General features: G+C 43.0%; 1 protein-coding gene across 1 annotated transcript in view; it reads left to right on the top strand.

Annotated features, from left to right (window-relative positions):
- vwa8 (von Willebrand factor A domain containing 8) overlaps positions 1-24,088 on the top strand; it is a 91,621-nt gene that overhangs the window by 29,597 nt on the left and 37,936 nt on the right. Inside the window, exons 21-34 of the mRNA XM_084085238.1 lie at positions 876-952; positions 4,638-4,713; positions 5,373-5,508; positions 6,061-6,180; positions 7,830-8,035; positions 12,767-12,918; positions 14,904-15,012; positions 15,482-15,620; positions 16,715-16,902; positions 18,661-18,783; positions 20,108-20,172; positions 20,390-20,515; positions 21,066-21,175; positions 23,269-23,420. Coding sequence (XP_083941364.1) covers positions 876-952; positions 4,638-4,713; positions 5,373-5,508; positions 6,061-6,180; positions 7,830-8,035; positions 12,767-12,918; positions 14,904-15,012; positions 15,482-15,620; positions 16,715-16,902; positions 18,661-18,783; positions 20,108-20,172; positions 20,390-20,515; positions 21,066-21,175; positions 23,269-23,420 — 1,779 coding nt within the window. The remainder of the gene's footprint in view (positions 1-875; positions 953-4,637; positions 4,714-5,372; positions 5,509-6,060; positions 6,181-7,829; positions 8,036-12,766; positions 12,919-14,903; positions 15,013-15,481; positions 15,621-16,714; positions 16,903-18,660; positions 18,784-20,107; positions 20,173-20,389; positions 20,516-21,065; positions 21,176-23,268; positions 23,421-24,088) is intronic.

The raw sequence follows: 24,088 nt of genomic DNA, 5'->3' as shown, positions 1-24,088 counted from the left end.
TAACATTTTCTGTTTCAGGACTCACTTGAAAATCTCGAAGGTGTTCGAGATTGTAGCTCGTCAGATATGGGTCCTTATACATTAAGACACTTCATAAGTATGGTAGTTATAATGTGCTGTTCCAAAAACTATGTAAAAGGGAAGTTCCATTTAGTATTGGACTATTTCTTTTTGTATATAAAGGGTTAGTTGCATTAATCATATGTTGAAATCACAATTGATATAATCACAATTGATAGTAAAGGGGTGTAGGGGGTGTTGTCCGCTTAGCTTAGTTATGACTGCCTGTTTTTGCTGTGTTTAAGTCTGTTTTCTGTTTTTTTGTATTGTTCTGTTTTGTTCTTGTTATTTGTCTTTTATGTCATGTGTATTATTTGTTGAAAAAGAAATACTTTAATGAAAAGAAAAAAGAAAAAAAAAAAAAAAAAAAAATATATATATATATATATACGGTATATATACACACATAATATGCTGATATGTATAATACTTCATAAACCTTGTTATAAGTTGTCATGCATTATTATAAACATTTTGTAACAAGTGTTATGAAGCCTTTTAAGTGCATTATAAATGCGATTATAATGCATTATAGACCTGACCTTCAAGTAAAGTGCTACCGATAAGCGAATACGACTAAATGCCAAACATTATGCTGCATTAAAGTAGACATAGTTCCATGCTGTCAGAAGAGTATTATGCTGCAGATTCGATATTGCACTTGTAAGTTCACACTTTGGCAAGTTTCGCAACAACACAGATGTGTGTTGCACAAAGGAGTACCATGTCTACTTTTATGTAACCAAATTCTTGACGACGATGGAAGCAAGTTTTCACTTGTTAATTTGTTGTACTGTATGTGTGTGCCTCTATAGGGTGTGGGTAAGAATAAGATCGTCGACCGGTTCCTTCACCTTCTTAACCGGCCAAGGGAGTACCTGCAGCTTCATAGGTGAGGAGAGTCATAACATTGTCCACAGCATCACAGCACTGGTTTCTCAAACAACATGTTGACCTCATGGCACTTCTTTTGAGTATAAATTCAGTTGACTGCGTCCCTATTCTGGTGTAAACATTAGGTGTAGAGGGGAACGGGACCCCTGTGGGTATAGACCCCTGTGGGACTCCGGTTAATGAAGTATATACTGTAGGGTTTTAGTGGTTAATTTAGGTGGGTTTGGCTTTCGGCTTCTCCTAGTGGCTCCTGTCTGATCAGCCTTAGGGGAAAACACTTGTGTGAGAAGTCGGCATATTGTGCATACATGGTTATTGGAAATAAGCCAAATCTAATAAAAGGTGCAGCAATCATAGGCTGCTATTTTCTGCGAATGGGAGATATACAAGTCTATTATGAATTTAGAGTCTCTTCTCTCCTTGGGCAGTCATAAATAACACACTCTATCTTCTCTGGTATTTTCACACTCCCTTTTCCCCCCATAACATCATTTGGGTTTCCAACAACAGAACTCTACACAGATCTAATATGACAGCTTCTAAAACAGTGAGCTGATTCTTCTCTCCTTCCTTGGTAGACTGATTTTGTTTTCTTCTTTTGGAAGGCGGTGGGTGGGCTGCAAATGTTCATTTTCATCTACCCAAAAACAACACTGTAACACTTTATCCATAACAAGGTCGGAGATGCAGTTTTCACACAGAGCCTAAAAAGGACTCCGCTTGTATTGTATAAAAAAACACCCAAATTGGTATATGTAAGTAACACAAGTAACCTCTCGTCACCAGGCTTTCCATGCGGCGGAACGCCAAATTTTCGTTACTTGAAGAAACTTGTCACAATCATAATTATAAAATCATAAGATTACTCTGGCCGAGGGGAATCATTTTGGAGGAGCACGAATATATGTACACTATAACCATTCTAGACCAGGGGTCTTCAACGTTTTCAGCCCAAGGACCCCCTAGCTGAGAGAGAGATGAAGCAGGAACCCCCTCTATATTGTATAAAATTGTGTTTCAGATTAAACTTTTTTTGTTTACGTGGTCTGCTCTTTTTTCCCTCTACACCGATAGCTCTTTGCCAAAAATAGCCGATCTACAAGCTCACTCGCTCACAGCACGAGGCGTTGTGAGCTTGTAGATCTGCTATTTTTGGCTAAAGTTCTCCTCAGAAAAGGGATGCTAGGGTTCAAGTGGTTAAGGTAAAAAAAAAATCATATCAAACAAAGATTTGGCGGACCCCCTGTAGTAACCCTGTGGACCCCCTGTTGAAGACCCCTGTTCTAGACCACATCAGAAAACCGCAAAACGATTTTGATCCCAATCTAAACACAAGTAACAAAGTAGCTCTATCTGAGAAAAAAAGGAGCGTGCAGCATTACCTCACAACACCAACCCACCTCGCACCACTGTTCCTCTTCTAAGGTTGTTAAAAAACAAATTATTTCAGTGCCATAGAAACCAGGTCATCTGCTACCAGGCCAAGGAATATATAGATAAAGATGTAAAAAAAGAAAAAAGAAGAAGAACAAATCTCAGAATTGAAAAGGACTTCTATAAATACCCTGTGCGCACGGTTCCACCTTGGGAGAATTAGGTCATCTGCCACTACATGGCCGCTCCCTTATGCTCGTAGATCAATACACACAGCTCTATAATAGCAGATCTACAAGCTCACAATGCGTTGCAGCGCAACCCATGGTGAGATTGTAGATCGTCTATTTTCGATAGGAGACCCAATGCACAACAAAGTATAAATCAGGCTTAAGCCCTGTGTTGCTGATCATAGCTTTGATCAGTCGGAGGCTGCAAAAGGGCCTGCGTTGACCGCTGCTCCACTAAGGAATCCATGTGAAACCATGCATTGCAGTATGTGTCTCCGCTGTGTTGGGAAACTGGACGACAGACAGAAAGACAGACAATAAAAGTCCTCTTGTGCTCTCTGTTACTCAGAGTGACTTAATAAGTGAACACACATACAGAAGTTGACATTCAGACATAGAGTGTGGCAATCATAGGTCCCAGTTTCAAGTTAGCGGCTAAGATGTGATATTATTGTTTGTCTTTGAATGAGCACAGGCAACTCTAAAGGAGCCGTGGTTTCATTTGAGTTACATTCTGCTTGTGCGCTGGCTCAAACACGTGCTCTCACACCGACTTTGTGTGCACAGGCACGTGAGGAGAGAGATGGTGCATTTGTGTGTTTGTGTGTGTTTATGTGCGTGGGAGTAGTTTCTCAAAGTCCTGTGAAAGTCAAAGTGGAGCAGAGCGTGGATGTGGCCTGGTTAGCTTCTCTGTAGCAGCAGCTAATATTAGCGCGGAGGGGAGGCAGTCAGATCTGCATGTGACTTAAGGGAGCCACTGACTTCGGGCCTACAGAGATGTGGCTCAGAAAGACGAGTGGTGAGAGGCAGCCAGCCATGCAGGAAACTAGGACAGCCCCCGGGTCTCACCATGGGGGGTTGGAGAGAGAGAGACGTAGGGTGGTGGTCTGGTGAGAATGTGGGATAATATGGTTTTCTGGGTGTGTAGTGGGGACCTCATGTATTGTCTTGGTGTTGTGTGATATGTTGTTTTGTGCTATATGGTTATGTGTTTTTATTTTTGTTGAACAGACTGAAGACAAATATCCCTTTGTGGATAATAAAGATTATTCAATTAAATTTATTTCAGACCCACCCACATTGTTCAGTTTCTGACATACAACCATGTATTATTGTTATTATTATTATTATTATTATTATTATTACTAGTGACATAACAGAAACAATAACCCACTGGGGGTTGAGGTTGTACTTCGCTTATATTGGTGATTTGCGTGTCATTGATAGAGAAACTGTATACACATTTAGTTTGTGGGTTCCTCCATGTATATACTTCTCAGGTGGCACTGTGTTTTAACCACTTAAACCGTATTCTTAGTTGAACGGATTCCCAAGGGCTCTATACTAGGCCCCCTCCTTTTTTCGCTCACACTACATACAGTATCGGGGCCGAAAATAGCTGATCTACAAACTCATAATGGGTCGCGTTGTGACGCGCTGTGAGCTTGTAGATCGCTATTTTCTGAAATGTTTGCCCCAAAACATGGACGCTAGGGTTCAAAGGAAAGCTGTTCCAGATGGTGTCCTCAACATGGAATTCCAGTGTGTTGCTGAATCAAGGAGAATATAAGAATACGTTGAATAAGTTCTATGAATCTTCAAATCAATTTAGTAAATCTGATAAAGCAGAAATTACATTGAAAAGTGTATGCCTATAAGCACAAAATCATATATACCCTGTATGCATGTGTAACCCCGCGTTCTCCATCTCCCCTGCAATTCCCTAATTCCCTAATCTACAAGCTTAAAACAAGTCGCGCTGCAACAGGTTCTTAAGTTGTAGATAGAATATTTAGCTATTTCCGATTTTTGTTTTTAAATGTTTCAATTAAAAAAATTTTTTTTGACAATAATGACATGCCCAAAATAGGCATGCAAGTTTGGTAGTGGTTAGACTGGCACAATCTTATGAATTGAAATTACATTTTTTTATATGCAATGTTTTGTGTTATTTTTATTTTTTATAAAGAAGTCATTTTACGCTCCTTTCCAATTGGACCACCATATATATGCCCCTTACATGGGCTGCCCCCACTTTGAAAACATCTGGTTAATAGACTGTGTTCCCTGCCCTCACAGAGATACAACAGTCCAGACTCTGACCCTGCAGCCCTCAGTCCGAGATGGCATCATCGTGTACGAGGACTCACCACTGGTTAGTCAACACAAACGGACACTAGTGTGTGTGTGTGTGTGTGTGTGTGTGTGTGTGTGTTCTCCCTGGCGAGGCCGTACAGTAGTAAAACCTATTAAAACTTAGCATCGGCCGCAATAAATAATTTTCAACCATAATTCATAAGAGGCATCACTGGAGTATAGCGGGTTCATTTGAGGCCTGGCAAATCAGAGCTCATGGTTTGTAATGTCATCTTGTCCTTACAAACTAGGGCACAGTAATGAGAGGAACATAGAGAGAGAGATATCAGCTCTTGTGCTGAATCTGTCCTGTACAGTACAATGTCTGTGTTGGATGGAGGATGAGTAGAATTAAGTATTAACAAAGACAGAGGGTGTGAGGAAGCAGAGGTTAAGACATGAGAGAAAGAGAGAGATTCATTCAAGTTAATTTCGTGGGTACAATCTCACCCTAGTCTCAAACATCTACAAAGAAATCTACAGTAAATGTACTGAATGGGAACCAGAACTAGGCCATTCTTTTTTATCACCCCTCTCTCTCTCTCTCTCTCTATGTCTCAAGTCAAGGACATAGAACTGCTTTTGTGTGATTGGTATGTGAAGGGCGCAGAAACACAGTGACAAATGAATACTAAAAGATGAATTGTGTGTGTCATGTGCGCGCTTGCGTGTGTCCAGGTGAAAGCGGTGAAACGGGGCCACATCCTGGTGATAGACGAGGCAGACAAGGCCCCCACCAACGTCACCTGCATCCTCAAAACCCTGGTGGAGAGCGGAGAGATGATCTTGGCCGATGGACGCAGAATTGTCTCAGGTATACACACATGCACCTACTGTAGACAAATACATCAAATGATGACAAAAACTTAGATCGGCTATTTTCAGTGACACACGCATCCCTTGTATGCGCACACCGACACACAAGCTCAGACATGCATATACTGTAAACGTGTACGCACACACACACACACACACACACACACACACACACACACACACACACACACACACACACATTCAGTGCGGTGACAGAAACATGTCTGAGATGGGGCCATTAGGGGGACAAATAGAAGATTGGTTGTCCCCAAAGACAAACACCTAGGATTAGGATAAAAGCCTTTATGGACTGCTACCAGCAGATTTTGGAGCATGTCGCTACATAAACACCTACAGCCTTTCCACTCGTTACCTAAGTAGTAGCAGACCCGAGCCCTCACCCCCCCACTGGAGGAATGTAAACATCAGCTGACGAATTTCAGACCTGACCGATCGCTATCAGGATCAACACTGTGGGTGTTGGTGCATTTGTGCCGTGTGCGCGCGCGCGTGCGTGTTGTACTAACCATGAATGTTGTCCATTCTTAAGACTCCAGTGAGGCCATGGGGAGGCCTAACATTATAGCCATGCACCCAGACTTCAGGATGCTGGTCCTGGCTAATCGACCTGGCTTCCCCTTCCTGGGGAATGACTTCTTCGGAGCTCTGGGTTCGTACAGTACACACACGCATTACATGCACACACACATTTCCTGGTAGATGTCCGCTGATCTTCTTTTTATTAAATGTTAAACTGTTCTTTGATGAATAATTACTTTGGGAAATTATCTAATCTTGCTTTTATTACTCGGACTGTGTCATGTAACAGAAAATGTTAAAAAAGAAAGCCCCCAAGATGATCTTTTATTTCCATTTGCTTATAATGGAACAAACATGGTCTCAGCATCGGGACAAGTCAGGCAAACAAGGTCATGTTGTGTTCCTGCTAGCTGCAGGGCTCTAGGGGTGGGTATGTGAGTCAGTCCATCCGTTTAACACTTTGGACCCAAACAAAAGATTTCAGAAACTCTTGGCTGGATTGCCATGGACTTGGCTGGTGCTGTGCACCTTCATGCTTCTTGGAGGATGAACCCTATTGATTTTGGTGACCCCAAAATGGCCTTTCCTCTAGTTCGGACACAACATACTATCTCAAAGTTGCAATGAAACATGTATGACCTCTAGGCGCACTTTACAGATACCTACTTAGTGAAGTGTATTCTCTGAGTTCTACCCAGGCACTAACCAAATATCCTATCAGGGCTGAGATCCCCAAGTATTGTGAGATGCCGCTATAGATAGGACATGGTGTGCATGATGCTCGGCACTTGGCACAACGCCAGGGAAGTGGAGAAGGCAATTGGCCTACTCGCGTTTCGGGTATATTTCTATACAACCAAAATAAACAGGGTTTTTAAGAGCAGTCTGTGAATGACTGTCTCCACTTTATTTATGGGCTAAAACATGACGGTTTGGTCTCAGTGGGAACTTCATCAGATATACATTATACAAACATTGACAGATAGGCCTACTGTGTGTGTGTGTGTGTGTGTGTGTGTGTGGTGTGTGTGTGTGTGTGTGTGTGTGTGTGTGTGTGTGTGTGTGTGTGTGCGTGTGTGCTGAGTGCCTGTACCTGCGTTTTATGACGCTTTTCACGCATTTTGTGGTTGTGGATAAGCTCCCTCCTAAACCAGTGGTTCTCAACCTTTTCAGGCCGTGACCCCCCAAAATAATCATATTTGAACTAGTTTGACTCGGTTCTACAGATAAATATTGTGAAAATAGCAGATCTACAAGCTCGCAACGCATTGTGAGCTTGTAGATCGGCTATTTTCACACATTTTGTCTCTTTCTTATATTATTTGATAATTTGGCCAATATTTGACCAGTTTGTATAGTATAGTTTGTTGATTACTTTTGATGCAGTAATGGTATTTTTCTTTTTTTTCTCTTCTTTCTTGTTTTTGTTTTTTTGTATTGAAAGGGTCTTAAAAGTCCTAAAATTGTCACTTTACTGTCATATGGGAACCCCCCTAAATTCCTGTGGGGACCCTTCTGGGGGTCCCGACCCACAGGTTGAGAACCACTGCCCTAAACAACTGTCCTACAGCAACTGTCCTACAGCAAAATGGGATTAGCATTAAATGTTTACCTGTATGTGTATGAGACAGCAGGCGTCGCTGAAAACCAGTCTTCAGATTTCAGTAAACATTTTCTTACTCGTAACCATGGTTCTCTTTGAGTCAACTTCCACACGAATTATGTTGAACAAAGTTGACTGAAAAGAGTAGCTGAACCACCAGTTGTCCTGATCGACAGGTGACATCTTCAGCTGCCATGCAGTGGACAACCCCAAGCCCCAGGCGGAGCTGGCCATGTTGAAGCAGTACGGCCCAGATGTCCCAGACGCCACGCTGCAGAAGCTAGTGGCAGCCTTCGGGGAGCTGCGCTCCATGGCCGACCAGGGTACCATCACCTACCCCTACTCCACCCGAGAGGTGGTCAACATCGTCAAACATCTCCAGGTAACGGGAACGGCACACGCAGACAGTGAGGTTACATGCACCTATGACATGACTATGACTATGACATTGGCTATTGTAAACGCTAATCAATATCTGTGTCATGTCCCGCCCTATCTTACTGTTTTTACGGGTAACATGTGATATGTAGATTCAAATATCATTATTTCTAGCATGTCATGGGGTCTTTAATTAAGGAAATACATGATAGAAGTAGCCTTGAAACGTCTTACCCTGATTACAGTAATCGTACTAAGGTGAAGCAGAGAAACAATTACAAAACACCAGATTATTGAAATAGTATTGTTAATATTTCATGCTTTAACCGATTTATCATAACTATAGGTGCCAATTTAAATAAGACATAATGAATGCATTTTACCAATAGCCTACCATTGACAACACTTAGGGTCCTATTTTGGTGCAACGCGCAGCCACCAGTGGTGTGGAATATGGGTCAACAGACTTATTTTTGTAACCAAAGAAGGACAGAGTACCCGCTGCACAGCTGTGAGATGGGTTGGATTAAGCTGAAATCATACATCCTCTTTCTCTTACATTTAACACATCGGGTGCCAGAGGTTTATTAAAATAGTATACATTCAGTGCCTGCATTTCTTCCATCCACTTACGTTGATAAGTTTTGTGCTGTAGAAGCCCCGACGCGGAAGTGCATGTAAACAAGCGTGCATGCGAGGCGGCGGAGGGTCCCGACTAACGCCTGGAACAATAATATTTCCAACGCGATCCTCCATTGCAGAGTGGTCGCCGATCGAAAAAAAAAAAAACGGCTCGCTTTCACCACGTTAAAAAGAAATGGAGATATTAAGCTTTTAGTCAAGGAGATAACATTGGAAAGGCCGACCGGAAGGATTTTTGACATGGATCCACATCCGGCCTCTATTTCTCAGAAACTCCTTGGATGATCCCAAAGTTTCGTTTTAGCGCCCCACGTGGGCCCCACGTATAAAAATAAAATTGGGTCAAAAAACGGTCTGGACCGTTTTAGGCACTCCTCGTTTGGATTCTCAAAAACGGTCCGGACCGTTTATGGCACTCAATGTGCTAAAAGGAGTGTGCTCTGCCATGGTGCTCTGCCAATTTAATGATGGAAATGTATTTCAAAGCATTGATTGATTGATTGAATACTTTATTAACAGTTTGCAAAAAGTACAGTGGTACAGTTGTACAATAATGCTAAAAGGATAACGCTGGGGACTTGTTTTCATCGGGGTCCTCTTTTGTTATACACACATTTATCCTCTGTCAATGTGGGTTAAAATGCAAAAACGTTTATTAAGCTTGAGGGATTCACAGTGAAACAGACAAGCATAACATATTAAAGTAGCACAAAGTGTATGCTTCACTAGATACTGGTTGAACTGATCCAAGTAGGCGGGCGGCAGATTGCGCAAATCACGATCCTTGTTGGCACCATAGAGTTATTACGGCATGACTCTGCAGGAGGCCAGCTGTCTATAAGAGGATCCATCTGTGTGTGTGTGTGTGTGTGTGTGTGTGCGTGTGTGTGTGTATATCCGGAGCTAATCTTGCAAACCGCTGAACCAATCAGCGGCAAAGTTCTTGTACACATTGCCAGCAGGCCAAGGAAGTACCTCCATGCATAGGCAATAGAAATGGAACGACTTGTATCGTTGCTGACATGAATGGCCCCAAGTAGGCCATTTTATAATGGAAGTCATTGAAGGGTCGAATTGGGTTAAACTTCAGTTTGGGTTTGACTGACATCATTCACGGTTGGCAAGAAATTTTCACGGAATTGTCCCCCAATCACACCTATGGCAATTCCCTGTGTACTGAAAATACAGTCTGAGGGTGGGGTAACATACTTACTGGTAGAAAAACAACAAACAATGCAGTACATTTCAACATAAGTGAATACCAAGTTTCAAGACCTTTTTCTGTTAAACGTCTGTAGGCTAACGCGTTGTGCTGCGACATGTGGGCTCGTAGAGCAGCTGTGCACGACACTAAGAAATAAATCAGGCATTATTGTACATGCTTCATAACAGCCTGGATAATGGATGAGGGCCATTAATCACAGAGAGAGAGAGGGAAGATCATGTCCCGGCCTCACCCTGGCCCATACCAATCCGCACAAACACTCATTCACTCATGTACACACAAATAGTTGCCCACATTAATGGGTACAGGCCAGTTGTCTGGGCTTGAGCTGAATGTGTGTCCATATATTCCTGCCTCGCTCTCTTCTCTCATTTTTTCCCCCTGGCTTTTTTTCCTTCTGGCAGTCTGAATGAAATTAAATGAAATGATGAGGCGGGGGAGTGGAAGGGAGAGGCTAGCATTCAGGAGAAGGGAGAAAGAATGAGGTTGGCTTGGGGGGGGGGGGTTGATAGAAATAGAAAGATAGAGAAAAAGCTGTCTTAGCACATAAAGTGTAGCACTGTCATAGCACTCGCTGTGTCCAACACAAGGGGTCCTCGCTGTCAAAGCAGCCCTCTGCACCTCCCCATGTACATAGTACATACGGCCACATATTTCGCCTACCATTCTATTTCATCACCATTCCATCCTCCCGCCCATCTGCCCTCCATCCCTCCTGCTGTTCTGACCCCACAGCTTGCATGAAAGTAGACGTGACCCCCTGTGTTCATTGCATGCACGTGTACACCTATTGTACACTGATGACGCAATCATAGTCATGCCCCACATCATCTACACAGAAGAAGGCACCAAAGATGACTCTCGTGACTCACTGCATTATGGTTTCAGCCTTTGCAAAGGTTAACCACTTTCAATCTGGCGTGCATCCCTATTGTTGGCATTACATTATAGCTGAACATTTTCAAAGACGTTCAAAAAAGATTGGCTTTTTTCACGCAACACCATCGTACAATGAAGTATAGAATAGGGCTTTAGTGGCTAACCCAGAAACCCTCCATTATAAATGCTTGTGTTAAGGCCAAATGAAAATAAATCAGAGTAGAGAGAGAGCGCGCACGTAATGCCTGATTAACCAATCAGAGAAGAGATGTGGTGCAGACAGTACACGTACATTTGCAACTCAGATCCGTTTTACTAAGAATAGAGGGTTTAAGTGGTTAAAGATGGAGCTATTGTAATGTTTGAGCAGCCTCTCCACACTGTCTCCCCATCCAGCCGGACAGGAACAACATGGTACAGCGGAGTACGGTACACGCTGTCCAGTGGCCATACACTATGTTTACATAAACCCCCCCACCCCCATCTCCCCCTCCCTGTTCTCTCTCATCTATAGGCTGCTATTTATGTCAACCTTGCTATTAATCACCAGGAAGAAGAAAGATCAGGGACATTCTGTGTTTGTGCGTGTATGTGCGCGTACAGTACGTGCGTGTGTGTGTTCTGTATGTGTGCACGTCACACGCCAAAGTGTCAATGTTTAATGACAGCGGGAGTCACATTCTTCCATGCGCATAGAGGACATCTGCTCCGAGGTCTTTTTAGGGTCTGCAGGTTGCCCTTAGAGATTTCACCTCATTAGAAGTCTTGGGAACATAGCAACTACCTGAGAGGGAGGGAGGGAGGAAGGGAGAGAGAGAGAGAGAGAGAGAGGGAGAGAGAGAGAGAGAAACAGACACAAGGAAAGGGGGATAAAGGAAGAGATGGTGAGAGAATGTCAGAAAAACGAGGGACAGATAGCAGGTAGAGAGAGAGAGAGACCACAAAAGGAGATCTCGAACACTGATGAGGATTGAGGATTGAATCTGTGGTAAATCAATAATTCAGCAGGCAGCGACAAACCCTGGATGTTAGATTACCCCACTGGCCTTGTTGCTCACTCATCAATCACTTAACCATTTATTAGTTATCACTTTTGGACACCCAGTACAGTGTCTCATTACAATGAAGCCTGGTCAATACAGTCAACTCAACATAGTCATTCAACCTTAGATTTGTTGTTGTTGGGGCCAGGTACAGTAGGATGTTGTGAGGCAGTTCTTAATTGACTGACTGAAAGTGCTGTATATAACAACAATATTGTACAATGCATTCACAAAAGTTCTCAAGCTAAATTAATAATTCAAAACATCTCATAAAGTACACATAGAACACATACTTTGTAGCCTGCTCTGGTACCCTTTCAAGGACCCAAGATTTTACTTTCCCCTTAAAAGTGTTACGGTTAGAGATCTGCTTAAAAGAGGAAGAGCATTGACCTGTCTTAGTCCTGCACCTGGCAGGATGCTGATCTGCTAGACTAGATCTAGTCAGATGGCTGACTCCTATTCAAGGGAAGTTGTCAGCAAGGTAATTACATTAGGTGCCCTTGCCCTGTCATTGATAACCATATGCATCAAAGGGAGAAAGACAGTTATGGCCATAAAAAGAGACAGTGATAGCCATAGTGAGAAACAACAGGCTGAACCTTGCTCTCCTGTTGCAGTGGTGTGGAGGGAACCAAACCCCAGAGAGTCTAAGACTGAACTTTACTCTCCCGTTGCAGTGGTGTGGAGGGAACCAATCCCCAGAGTCTCTAAGGATGAATTAACTTTCAGATAGCCACTGAAGCCCTGTTAGCTGCTACAGTAGGCCTTCTAGCACTCATTTTTTATTTCTTGTCTCTGTTCTCTGTCCCACTTTCCTCTGTCTTTTATTTCCTCCTTCTTCAATTCATTCTCTCTCTCTCTCTCTCTCTCTCTCTCTCTCTCTCTCTCTCTCTCTCTCTCTCTCTCTCTCTTCTCTCTTCTCTCTCTCTCACACACTCATCAGAAATTCCCTGATGAGGGCCTGGCAAACGTGGTGCGAAACGTCTTCGACTTTGACTCATACAACAAGGACATGCGGGAGGTCCTGATTGGAGCACTACACAAGCACGGCATTCCTATCGGGGCCAAGCCCACCTCCGTCACCCTGGCCAAGGAGTAAGACGTTTGAAGACGAGGACCACACACACACACACACACACACACACACACACACACACACACACACACACACACACACACACACACACACACACACACACACACACACACACACACACACACACACACACGCTAAACAGACATACCTCTGGCACACATTGTCACCTTTAAGTCTAAAAATACTGGACAGTGGACAGCCTAGTACACACAGGCATGATGCAACCTACACATGTTTGCCCCCTTGTGTGACTCTCTAATTGTAACAAATTACTGTCATTAGGTCTAGGTTAAGGGATGATCATAATAGTGATAATAATACATTTAATGATAAAGCACTTTTTAATTCAGAAACTCGAATTCAAAGTGCTCTTACTTACCAGGCATTGATTGATCATTTCCAAAGGGTGGGGGGTGACCCAATTTGATTGCCTTGAATCTGCAGACCTTCAGTTTTGGACTCCAATCACTCTAAGGCAATCACTCAATGTAATTGAAAGGATGTAAATCAATGACTGAGCCAGGTTCACCCACCAGTCCACACACCACTGGCTCATTAATGAGATGAGGCTGTACGATTACATCAGCAGTCGCCAGGCGGATTTGTCAAACTGCTTTCTTGGAATCCATCCAAGAGTGCTTTTAGAGAGCATAAACGAATCCTCTGTCTCATCTTAGTTGCTCACATGGACTTCATTCAATGACTTTAGTTCATTTCTAACTTTTAGCTATTTTTAATAGTATTATTGCAAGTGTATGGCATTGCCTGTAGCCCGTCAACTTTCTTCCCTGGACTTAACATAGCGGCTTCCATGAAGTCTCCTCACCTCCTGCTTGAAGTGTAAACATGATGTTTGTTTATGTCAATCACCTTGACATTAGGTCACCTTCTTTTTCCACCATGGAAAGGTAAGGTTGGGGACACATTTACCTCATAATGTACAGACTTGTGTTTTTAATAAAGGAAAATATTTGTTTCTTCTGTCTCCTGTGGTTTTCTTGTATCTTTTAAATTCTGACTTATACAGTATGTTTGTTAAGTCTTTTTCATGTATCGCTCAAGTTACATCATCTTGAGAGCCAAAACGGGGACGAAACAAGTATTTTCCTTGCATAGTGTGGATCTGATTATATACAGCAATAGTCTCTGTCCAAATTCATTGTTGGCATACAATATAACACAATCTGTACGTCTTCATTGGCATTAGGCCTACAGTATATGCTACAGGGATTCTATGTCCATCTTGAACAGTTTACATATGGACTAACTGCTGTGCCCACAACAGCTTGTGTGCATAAAAAGCAAATATTTGCGCTTACGATTTCCAAATTTGGACACAAAGAAGCAGAGATTGTTTCTCTCATGTGTTGAGCGTTTCCATTCATAGAAGTATTTATGGTCAGAGGACTGTCCCGCTCTCCGCCCCCCCCCCTCATGGAATCTCCATGTATTGATATTGTGTTGCTGATCTCGGCTCCACCTGCAACTAATAAGGTTGTGGCCCGAACCCAGCAATGATTCATGGGAAGAAGTGTCCAATAAACATCTGGCCAGACAAAACAGGCAGGGTGGCTGGTCACACGCACACAGGCATTTACCTTCCCCTACCACATATATTACATAAGCCTTAGCCGGTCTAGAGACAGTGGGTTCAATGCAATGTTTTGTTTTGATGATCAAGTGATCACAGATACACTTAGCACAGCTTTCCTCTGAATACTTCCTTGTCCTTCTGTAAATAGAGTTAAGAAGCACTGTGTTAATTGCTAATGCAAATTTGAATTTTGGAAATAAGTCCATAAGTGGTGTGCCATCAGAAAACATCCATGAATATAATTTCATTCTTATAGTAGACTGCTGTTTCACTGCAGCCAAATTAGCATTTTCACTGTAAAATCCTATGTTAAATTATTTCTGAGGACGCTGTTGCTCTATGTTCAGTACTCTCAGTTAGCATGGTCATCCTGTCACCTTTCACCGCCAGGTTGCCCCTGCCAGCGGTCAAGATGTCAGGCTATTGGACCATCAACCAGGAGGGCAACGCTCGCCGCAAACTACTCTGTCCCACAGAGACACGTCCCATAGAGATCAAGGTACATAACATTTAGCACTTACATCCAAATGGTAATGCATGCACAATGTAGATACTACATGTATACTGCCGTATTGTATGTATGTACACTACAGCAGTATTTCCCTCCAAGTAGAGAGAGATGGAGGGTTCCCCTAAAACAAAATGTTGACAATGTGACACTTTTTTGTTAAAGATTTATTTGGGGGCTTTTCATGCCTTTATTGATAGTACAGTAGGTAGACAGGAAACGGGGAGAGAGCAGCATGGGTGCTTCTCTTGGCACAGAATATCAGACTTCCACTGCTTATTGAGTGGTAGAGAGAACACACACACACACACACACACACACACACACACAAAACCACGATAATCAAAGACGCATTCGTGCGTGCAGGTGCATGTGTGTGACATGTGCAGGTGCATGTGTGTGACATGTGCCTGTGCATACATGTGTGTATTAACGAGTTTGTCCTGTTCTGTGGTCCCAGGGTCCAGTATTCCTGCGTGTGCAGGGCTACCCCTGTGACAGACAGGAGAGCAGAGCTTTGAGCTTCAGCGAGGAGAAAGCACACTGGCAGATCCCCATGAACGAGGTCAACATCATATCTGATGTCACCACCAAAGACGGTACTCTCACACAAATACCATCTTGCATCGAGTGTGCAGTTCAGCAAATAGTGGGGGTTTGGGTGGGGTGGGGGATTGGAAGAAAGAAACGAAAGAAAGTATCAGAGACGAACATGAATGTTAGGGCATGGGAATTATTGCTTTTTAATGTATTTCTTTCTTTATGTAATTTATTTACTGTATATCTGTCATTGTTACTGACTTAATGCCAAAGTATGACCCTAGTTTAGTCAACTATGTTTTGCCCTGCATTTACTGTACATTGAATGTAAGCAGGGGAAGTGTTAGCGACGTGTGTGATCTGAGAGACTACTGATGTGGGGTGTGCATACTGTATGTGCTTATGTGTATTCATGCTTGTTGCATATATTATATCTATATACAGTATGGGCTGTATATCAAACCATGCAGTTTATACTGTATGTATAGATCCATTTAAGTTCATCTAATTTTTAGTGTCTTCGCCAGGCCGGACAGCCGAAGGCCGGAGACAATGTTTTCGTCCCTGTCCATCTATGTGTCTGTGTGTCTGTGTGTCTGTGAGCAGCCAATCACCTGCACCACTGGACAGATAGGCGTGAAAAAAGAACATGCACCTCAAATTGTTCATATCGGCCTCATGGTGGTGCTATAACGGGCCACTTCCCATTTTGACCTATAATGCTAGAACTGTAGTTTCTGCAGTCAAAAAGAATTCCCTAGGATTCCTTGGCTCATGATGCAACTCCCCCTAGAGGCCACGCCATTTCTGCCTAACTTAAGATTCAGTTTTCTTCAGAACACACATTTGCTAGTACTTTATAGATTTTGTCCAAAGCTCACACAAATCAGTACACATTATCTCTGGAGTCATGTGATCAAGCTGTATCTGTCAGACTTTCCAGATTCCCTTCCGATTGGGTACAATTGGCTTTCAAAGTTTGTGGCGGGGGCGTTTTGCCCAAAATACCACAAATGATGAACACGTGTCCGATTGCCGAGAAACTTTGCCCGCACACTCCCAGTAGGCCAAGGAAGAACCCGCACCCCCAGTTTTTCCATGCTCCCACTGTCGATTCTATATTGATCTGATATCACACATCTTTACATTGCAGATGTGATTTATGTGGCGACGTGCAACCCGGTGTCCCTGTATGCCATGAAGGAGCATGGGGAGACCATTCACTGCATGGAGCTGTATGACGTCTTCCCCAGGACCATCAGCGGCGTGTGGCAGCCCTGCGTCACCATAGCTGCCCTGGGAAGCCCCCTGGATGGACAGGTGGTCCTCCACGAGGAGCAGGTACAGTACATATTGTGCATACACTTACACACATACATACGTAGATGAAACTTTGCATTAAAGGTGATAAATAGCTCTAAATTCCCATAATGTGTCCCATGTTGTCTCACCTGAAGAAAAAAGAAAAAAGCTAAAGAGGTGGGGAGATCCCTGTTACTGAACAAACTCTATAGCAATGTTTACAGAATATAGAGATCTAATAAAAAACATTTTGTTTAACCAAAAATATCAGCACCTTTAAATGATTTTGAAATGGTCCACATTAAATAGACTGTACTGTACTCACACAAGCAATGTTGTCCAGTTTTGAGTGAGGGATCATAGTTCAATTTCAAAATAGTTTCCTTATGTGCATTGATGTCCACTCTGAATGGCTGTTTAATGCAGCCCTTATGTAATCTGGCGCTTTGAAAAGCTGGTGAGGACAGCCTGAGCCCTTCAACCAATTGAGCTGTGTATGTGTGTGCGCTTGTGCATGCGCCTGTACACGACCACACCGAAATCTGTGTGCACACTGGGGTAAGTGTGTGCTTGTGCTTGAATGTCTGTGGTTGTCCCCCTCCGCCGTAATTGACTTACCTCAAAAGACCCCAGTCTACGAGAGGAGATTGCGAGGACAAGAACAATGCATACAAAGTATTTATCCGAGGAGAACAGTTACACAGCTGCTGCATATTAGGCAAGAGTAGAGCTTCTAAAAATACCAGTGTGGAAAGAAAGCAAGAGATGGATCATGTTGCGTCTGTCCAAAACTGAAGAGCTCCAGACAGCATATGGTTCGGTCGCGGGTCATCGCCCTCCCAGGGGGAAAGTATGTGCACGAACGCATGTATGCGCACACACAAAAAAAGGCTGAATGGAACACCTCGGGCCTGTCACACACTACCTCCAAGGCCAGTGTATCTTTGGAGTGAGTGAACGAGGATTGCCCCTTCTATGAATAGCTAATCCGGTATACAGTGGAGTGTATACAACCGAGGCCATAAGGAAACCATTACACCCAGGCTGATGGTGGGGGGGCCCGGGGTCCTCAGCCAGCTCCCCCGTGGCTCCCTCTCATAAAAGTCAATTGAAGATTAAGCCTAGTGCGTCATGAATGAAAGCCTTGGCACAGCTCATCTGATGTTCATGTACCGGTCATCCAAGTATGCAGCATATGTACACACACACACACACACACACACACACACACACACACACACACACACACACACACACACACACACACACACACACACACACACACACACACACACACACACACACACACACACACACACACACACACACACACACAGTACTATATACACATTATCACACACACAAGACACCTAGATCTTACATAACAGTAGAAGGGACATAGTTGTTGTAGGTGTTATAGATGATTAACTGGAAGCAATAGCTAGTTGTATTTACTTGGTAAATCCAGGAGAGGTCTGCCCTCTGCTGGTTGTACTGAGAACACATGAGAGAAAAACCTCTGATCAGCAATTTCAGAAGATACTTAATCACTAAATTATAATACTGTGTCGTACGACAGTGTAGCGAGAAAAGCAGACCTACAAGCTCAAAAATGCGTCACATCTTGATGCTTTGTGACCTTGTAGATCAACTATTTTCACAATTTCTGAATTCTGAACAGTTGAAAATATTCCTTTTACTGTACTTGCTATCTCAACTCAATTCAGGGGGGGGACTACAAACGAATACATTGATTATTGATTGAAATAGTAATGAATGGCTGTGTGTGTGTTTCAGAGTAACACAGTGCTCCACCTGGACGTGGTGACGGGGGCTGTGCGGAGGCTCATGCTGTCCCCGGAGAGTGAGCCGTCCACACCCAAGGCCGCCAATTGGTGGAGCAGCAAAAAGGAGGAGCAGGTCTGAGGTCACAATAAGTCAGCATAGAGTTGTAATTACCAGAGATAGGAATTGGAGCCCGACCGATGCCAGATTTTTGGGTCCGATGCCGGTCCTGAGTTTAGAGAGCCCTAGAGCAGTGGTTCTCAAACTTTTTAATTTCAAGGACTCCCATAACTTTGAGAGTGGTCAAATGGAACCAAATTTGGATCTTCTAAAGGAACCCTGAGGTTCGCTGGGCCCCAACCTTTTCAGGCCGTTCATATAAGCACTTGGAAGGAGTTGAGGCATTACATTTTTGGTAAAAAATGTGAAAATAGCAGATCTACAAGCTCACAACGGCTTGAGTTGTACAGTACATTGCCTCTTTCTTATATTATTTGACAATTTGGCCAATGTTTGACCATGTTTTTCATAATATAGTTTGTTGATTACTTCTCATGCAGTAATGGTCTTTTTCTTTTCTTTCTTTTAGAGGTATTAAAAAGATCTTAAAAGTCCTTAAATGATCACTTTACTGTCATCTGGCGACCACCCCAAAATCATGTGGGACTGGGGACCCCCCTAGGGCAGTGGTACTCAACCCACAGGTTGAGAACCACTGCCCTAGACGACCAATTACAGATGTTTTGACCAATACTTTGTCAAAAGTAACCAAATCTGTTCTAACTGTTTTGGAAAAACTTAGATTTAACGTTGAAAACGTTCTTCAAAAGTAGAACATTCCAAGACACATCTGTTGCATAATTTCCCATGCCAATGTTGTCAAAAAAGTCAAATAATGGCCGGTATATCGGCCAAGCCGATATATCAGTCTGACTCTAACAGACAGCGATAGGAGGAATAGGTCTGGGGACGCTCTGATGCTGTGGTGTCACCTTCAATCATAGTCATTCTGTGTGATGTGACTGAACGTTACAGTATCTGTCCTCATGCTTGTGTAGTTATACACAGAGTGGTTGTACATGTTAAACCTGTATGTATTACTGTACTTTGGTTTATAGATGTCCATTATGCTACACTAGATGATACTTATCATATACTTGTCATATTATGTTATTATTCAACCAGGATAATAGTGGAGAATAATATTTCAAGGCACCATTATGCAACATTATATACTTTTGGGGTCGTGGCTTTAATGTTTTTTTGTTTAGCTTTTTTGTTATTTATTCAGGCTTTTTTGCCCTTATTGATAGTCAGTGTATAGAGAGACAGGAAACGGGGAGATAGAGTCGGGGAGTGACATGCAGCAATGGTCCGCCCCGGCCCAGGAATTGAACCTTTAACCATTTGGATAACGGCACCCCATTCATGCCTCTAATTGTGAGCCTTGTGTTTGCAGGGTGCTCATAAGATGTGCTGTGACTTCTCCCACAAAAACTGGCTTCTGTTCTACAAGGAGGATGGGTGAGTGTCCCTGTCGTGCCATGTGATAAACCATATTTATTAATATCAGCCTAGCACACTCTGCAGACCCTACTGTTGCTACAAAAAACATTGCTGCAAAAGTCTTTGTGTGCGTGCGTGCGTGCGTGCGTGCGTGCGTGCGTGCGTGCGTGCGTGTGTGTGTGCGTGTGTGTGTGTGTGCGCACGTGTGTGTGTATGCATTGGTGTATGACCACAGCAACCAGCTGGAAGTGCTGGATGTGCTGGAGGGACAGGTCCACTCCATCTCTCTGCCCATCAACCTGAAGGCTGTCTTCCTTGTGGCAGAGGACCGCTGGCTGCTGCTGGAGAGCAATACCAACAAGTAAACAACATATCTCTCTCTCTTTCTCTCTCTCTCTCTCTATCTCCATCCATCCATCATGTCATTGCTGTCGGGTGGAAACCTCATATGTCCAAAGCTGTTACTTTTCAGGATTTCAGGATAAAAAATAGCAGATCTACAAGCTCAAAACTGTGACGCGGTTTGAGCTTGTAGATCTGCTATTTTTGCTACTTTTGTGTGACACTGCAGTATGACGAAGTAGGGCAAGAATTTATGGAAAAACATACAAATATGGAAATATGAAATGGAAATATGGAGATAAGAGGTTTCTGCCCAAACGCAACACTGTCTTTCTTTGTCTCTATTTACCTGTCTATCTCTTTCTCTTCCCCTCTCTCCATCTCATTGCCACTTCATGCTCCCTTCTTTTCTTCGTTCTCTCACCCGTGGCTCTGACTGTCCGTCCATCCATCCGCCTGTTCCTCTCAAATCTCCCCGAAACGTTTTCAGAGTTTGGTGAAGGATTTCTAACACGCGTTACACATGGAAAACATCATCTGTAACCGGGTGTGTTTGTTTTGTCAACCAGGAAGTTCCTGCTGACCAAGCCCATGCACATGGGAGCCGAGGACTCCGGAGTGTGCCAGCTTCACACCATCAGCGAGGACGCCTTCAGCTCCGGGCATGGAACCAGCTCTGGTACACCCTGTTTTAACACTATACAGTTATTTAACCCATTAAAACCAGGAACGCATCTGTGTAACCACTTAAACCATTATTTTATACGGCACCGAGTAGGGGTGTGCCGATATATCGTCCCGCGATATATCGCGATACGTTTTTGTGACGATATGTATCGTTTAGGCGTTTTTGAAAAAAGAAAAAAAAACATGCATTTGTTTTTATAATAATGCAAAAACAGAAGTATTTGTTTGCATTTGCTTTTTTTTTTCCCCATATATTTTCATAATAAAAAAGTGCCATATATTGTATCGTATCGATATCGTGAGCCCAATATCGTGTATCGTATCGTGAAATTAAAATCGGCACACCCCTAGCACCGAATGCCGCGCTATGAGCTTGTAGATTATTTTTGAATATATATATTTTTTTAAAACATTTTTAACTCAAATCTTTGCTTCTGTGGGTCCTTGGAACAAAATATTTTGAGATGGGGTTGGCGGCCAAATACATATAATTTTGGGGGTCGTTGACATGAAAATGTTTTAGCACCACTGATTTAGAAACGTACGTTTTTAAAAGAAAACTGTTAGGATTAAGAATACATTAGTAGAATCGGAACCTCAGGCCTTTAAGGGTTAACGCACATAACAACTACATGTTTTATGATAAAGAATACACTATCCTGGGATTGGTGTCAAGGTCCGTGGGTCTGTGTGTACTGCTATTGTTTGTTAAACTATTATATACCGCAGTGTTTATATAGTGCTTGTTAAACTAGTACAGAGCTGAACATCAGGGAACTAATGCCTTTCCTGACATCCAAAGAGATGTGGGCCCTTATGCATAGTGGCACGAGTTGTGAGACTGCTTTATTATTTTCAACTTTGGGCCCTGATTGTGGAGCACGAGGAGAAGCTGGACAAAGCAGGATAAGGATGATCAGGAAGATCACAGAGGTAGAGAAATACAAGCGTAGAACTGAGACAGAGGATGGGAATGGAGGCGTTTAGCGGATGTGGTGAGGAGAGGCAGACAGACAGACTGAGATGGTCAGACACAGCAAATGACTGGGTGAAGAAAGTAATGTCAATTAACTGAGAGGGAACAAGACCCAAGACCTGGCAAATGAGCATGTTGGCTGACATGAGAGCACTCAGCAATCGACCCGGGAGTGGCCATGGGCCGTCCCCGGTGGAAGAAAGCCATAGCAAGGATTCAGTCCAACCCAGCGGTATCTGGAAACGAAACAGCTGATGATGTCTTAAACTATTGTTCGAGGACAAAATGGGGAGGTTGACAATAAAACTTTGGAATTTGAATACGACTGGATTGCTAAATATCACTCAGTGTACTCTGTGTTTGAGAGCACTTGGAAGGAACTTAAAAACAAAACTAACTTGTTTAAGATGTAAATATCTAACAAAGGTTTTATTGTCCTGTCATCTTGCAAATAAATGTTACTGAATGTACATGACATCAACCCAATTACCAGACAGACAGGCTGCACCCCTCAACCAGCCCTCTGCCCCTACCATGACAAGACCTCCGCTCTACTTCAAAGTCAAACCCATCACTCAAGATTTTAATGCAGAGCATCTAGGACCGTTGTTATACTTTCATGTCTGTTATGTTTCTTAATTACCCACAGTGCTCACTGATGTCATGAGTAATGTTCAACGAGCGAGACTGAATGAGTGCACAGGGATCATAATTCAGTGGAATAACTCAATGATCCTCTGATTCGCTAATTGGGGCCACTGATCTTCGCCGTACCCTGAGGAAAAAATATATTTGTTCCGGAGAGAGACGAGGGGCGCTGAGATGAGATTATTAATGCTGCACATTGACACCGTCTGGCTGTCTGGATCACTCTCTTAAATCATGTGGAGTGTGTCATTAAGCCACTCACTCAATTCTCTCCCCACAAGTGTGGTGTCTGGTACATCAGGGAAATGGGAAGCGGTACAAGATCTTTTTTTATGTTCCTCTCAACTTGACACTCACAGTAGGCTCTCCCTTGTCCCTTCTCTCGCTCATTTTTCTCTCCATCCATCACACCCTACTCCCGGCCTTACCCACCCACCCCACCCCACCCCTCATCTCCCCAGGTGAGGTGTGCCTTCCCCAGATGCTGTCGTGTGACCAACTTCCCAACGAGAACCTGAGCACAGCTCTGGACCAGAAGATAGTCTCCCCTAACCGTCTGCTGGCAGACACAGGATCCTATGCCACGATCATTGTGGGCTTCCCAGACCTCATGGTGAGCATACAGAAGATGACTAGTTCTTTCGAGTGTTCTTTTTTTTAAACTCTTTATTTTCAGAAGTTTTATCAAAAAAGACATAAAATCAAATAGTACAAAAAACAACAGAAAAACAGCAGTAGAAATAAAACATACAGATAAAAAACAAAAACAGAACAGGAATAAATAAATAATAAAATAATAGAGGTCATGGGACATTTGGTACTAGTAATAATAATAATAATAAGACTGAGACATGTTGACAATATTGAAGATCAAATACAAAATACAATATACAATATACCACAGGGAGGATACAAACATCATCAAGGATCTGGCTCGCTATCTAAATAGTCCAGCCATTTCCCCCATCTTTTTTCACCCAGCTCCTTTTGGAGCCTCAAAGAGTAGGTCATCTGCTCTAAGAGATGCAATTGTCTCACAGTACTGATGAATAGCCCCATAGTAGGGCAGTTTTTCTGCAACCAGTTCTTTGTAATAGCTTTTTTGCTTGCTGCAAGTAGAATCTTAAACAAGTAAGAGTCATTCTGACTTAGTCCATCCGGGGTTTGTCCAAGATACAAAGATTCAAATGTAGTATTAACACTGAAACCTAGAATCTCTGAGATAAGTGTTGCTACCTCCTCCCAGAAAGGTTGAATTGCAGGACAAGACCAAAAGATATG

The sequence above is a fragment of the Gymnoscopelus microlampas genome, assembly GCF_963454915.1.
Source record: "Gymnoscopelus microlampas genome assembly, chromosome: 17".
Classification (NCBI taxonomy): Eukaryota; Metazoa; Chordata; class Actinopteri; order Myctophiformes; family Myctophidae; genus Gymnoscopelus; species Gymnoscopelus microlampas.
This window is presented reverse-complemented; position numbering and strand designations above follow the sequence as displayed.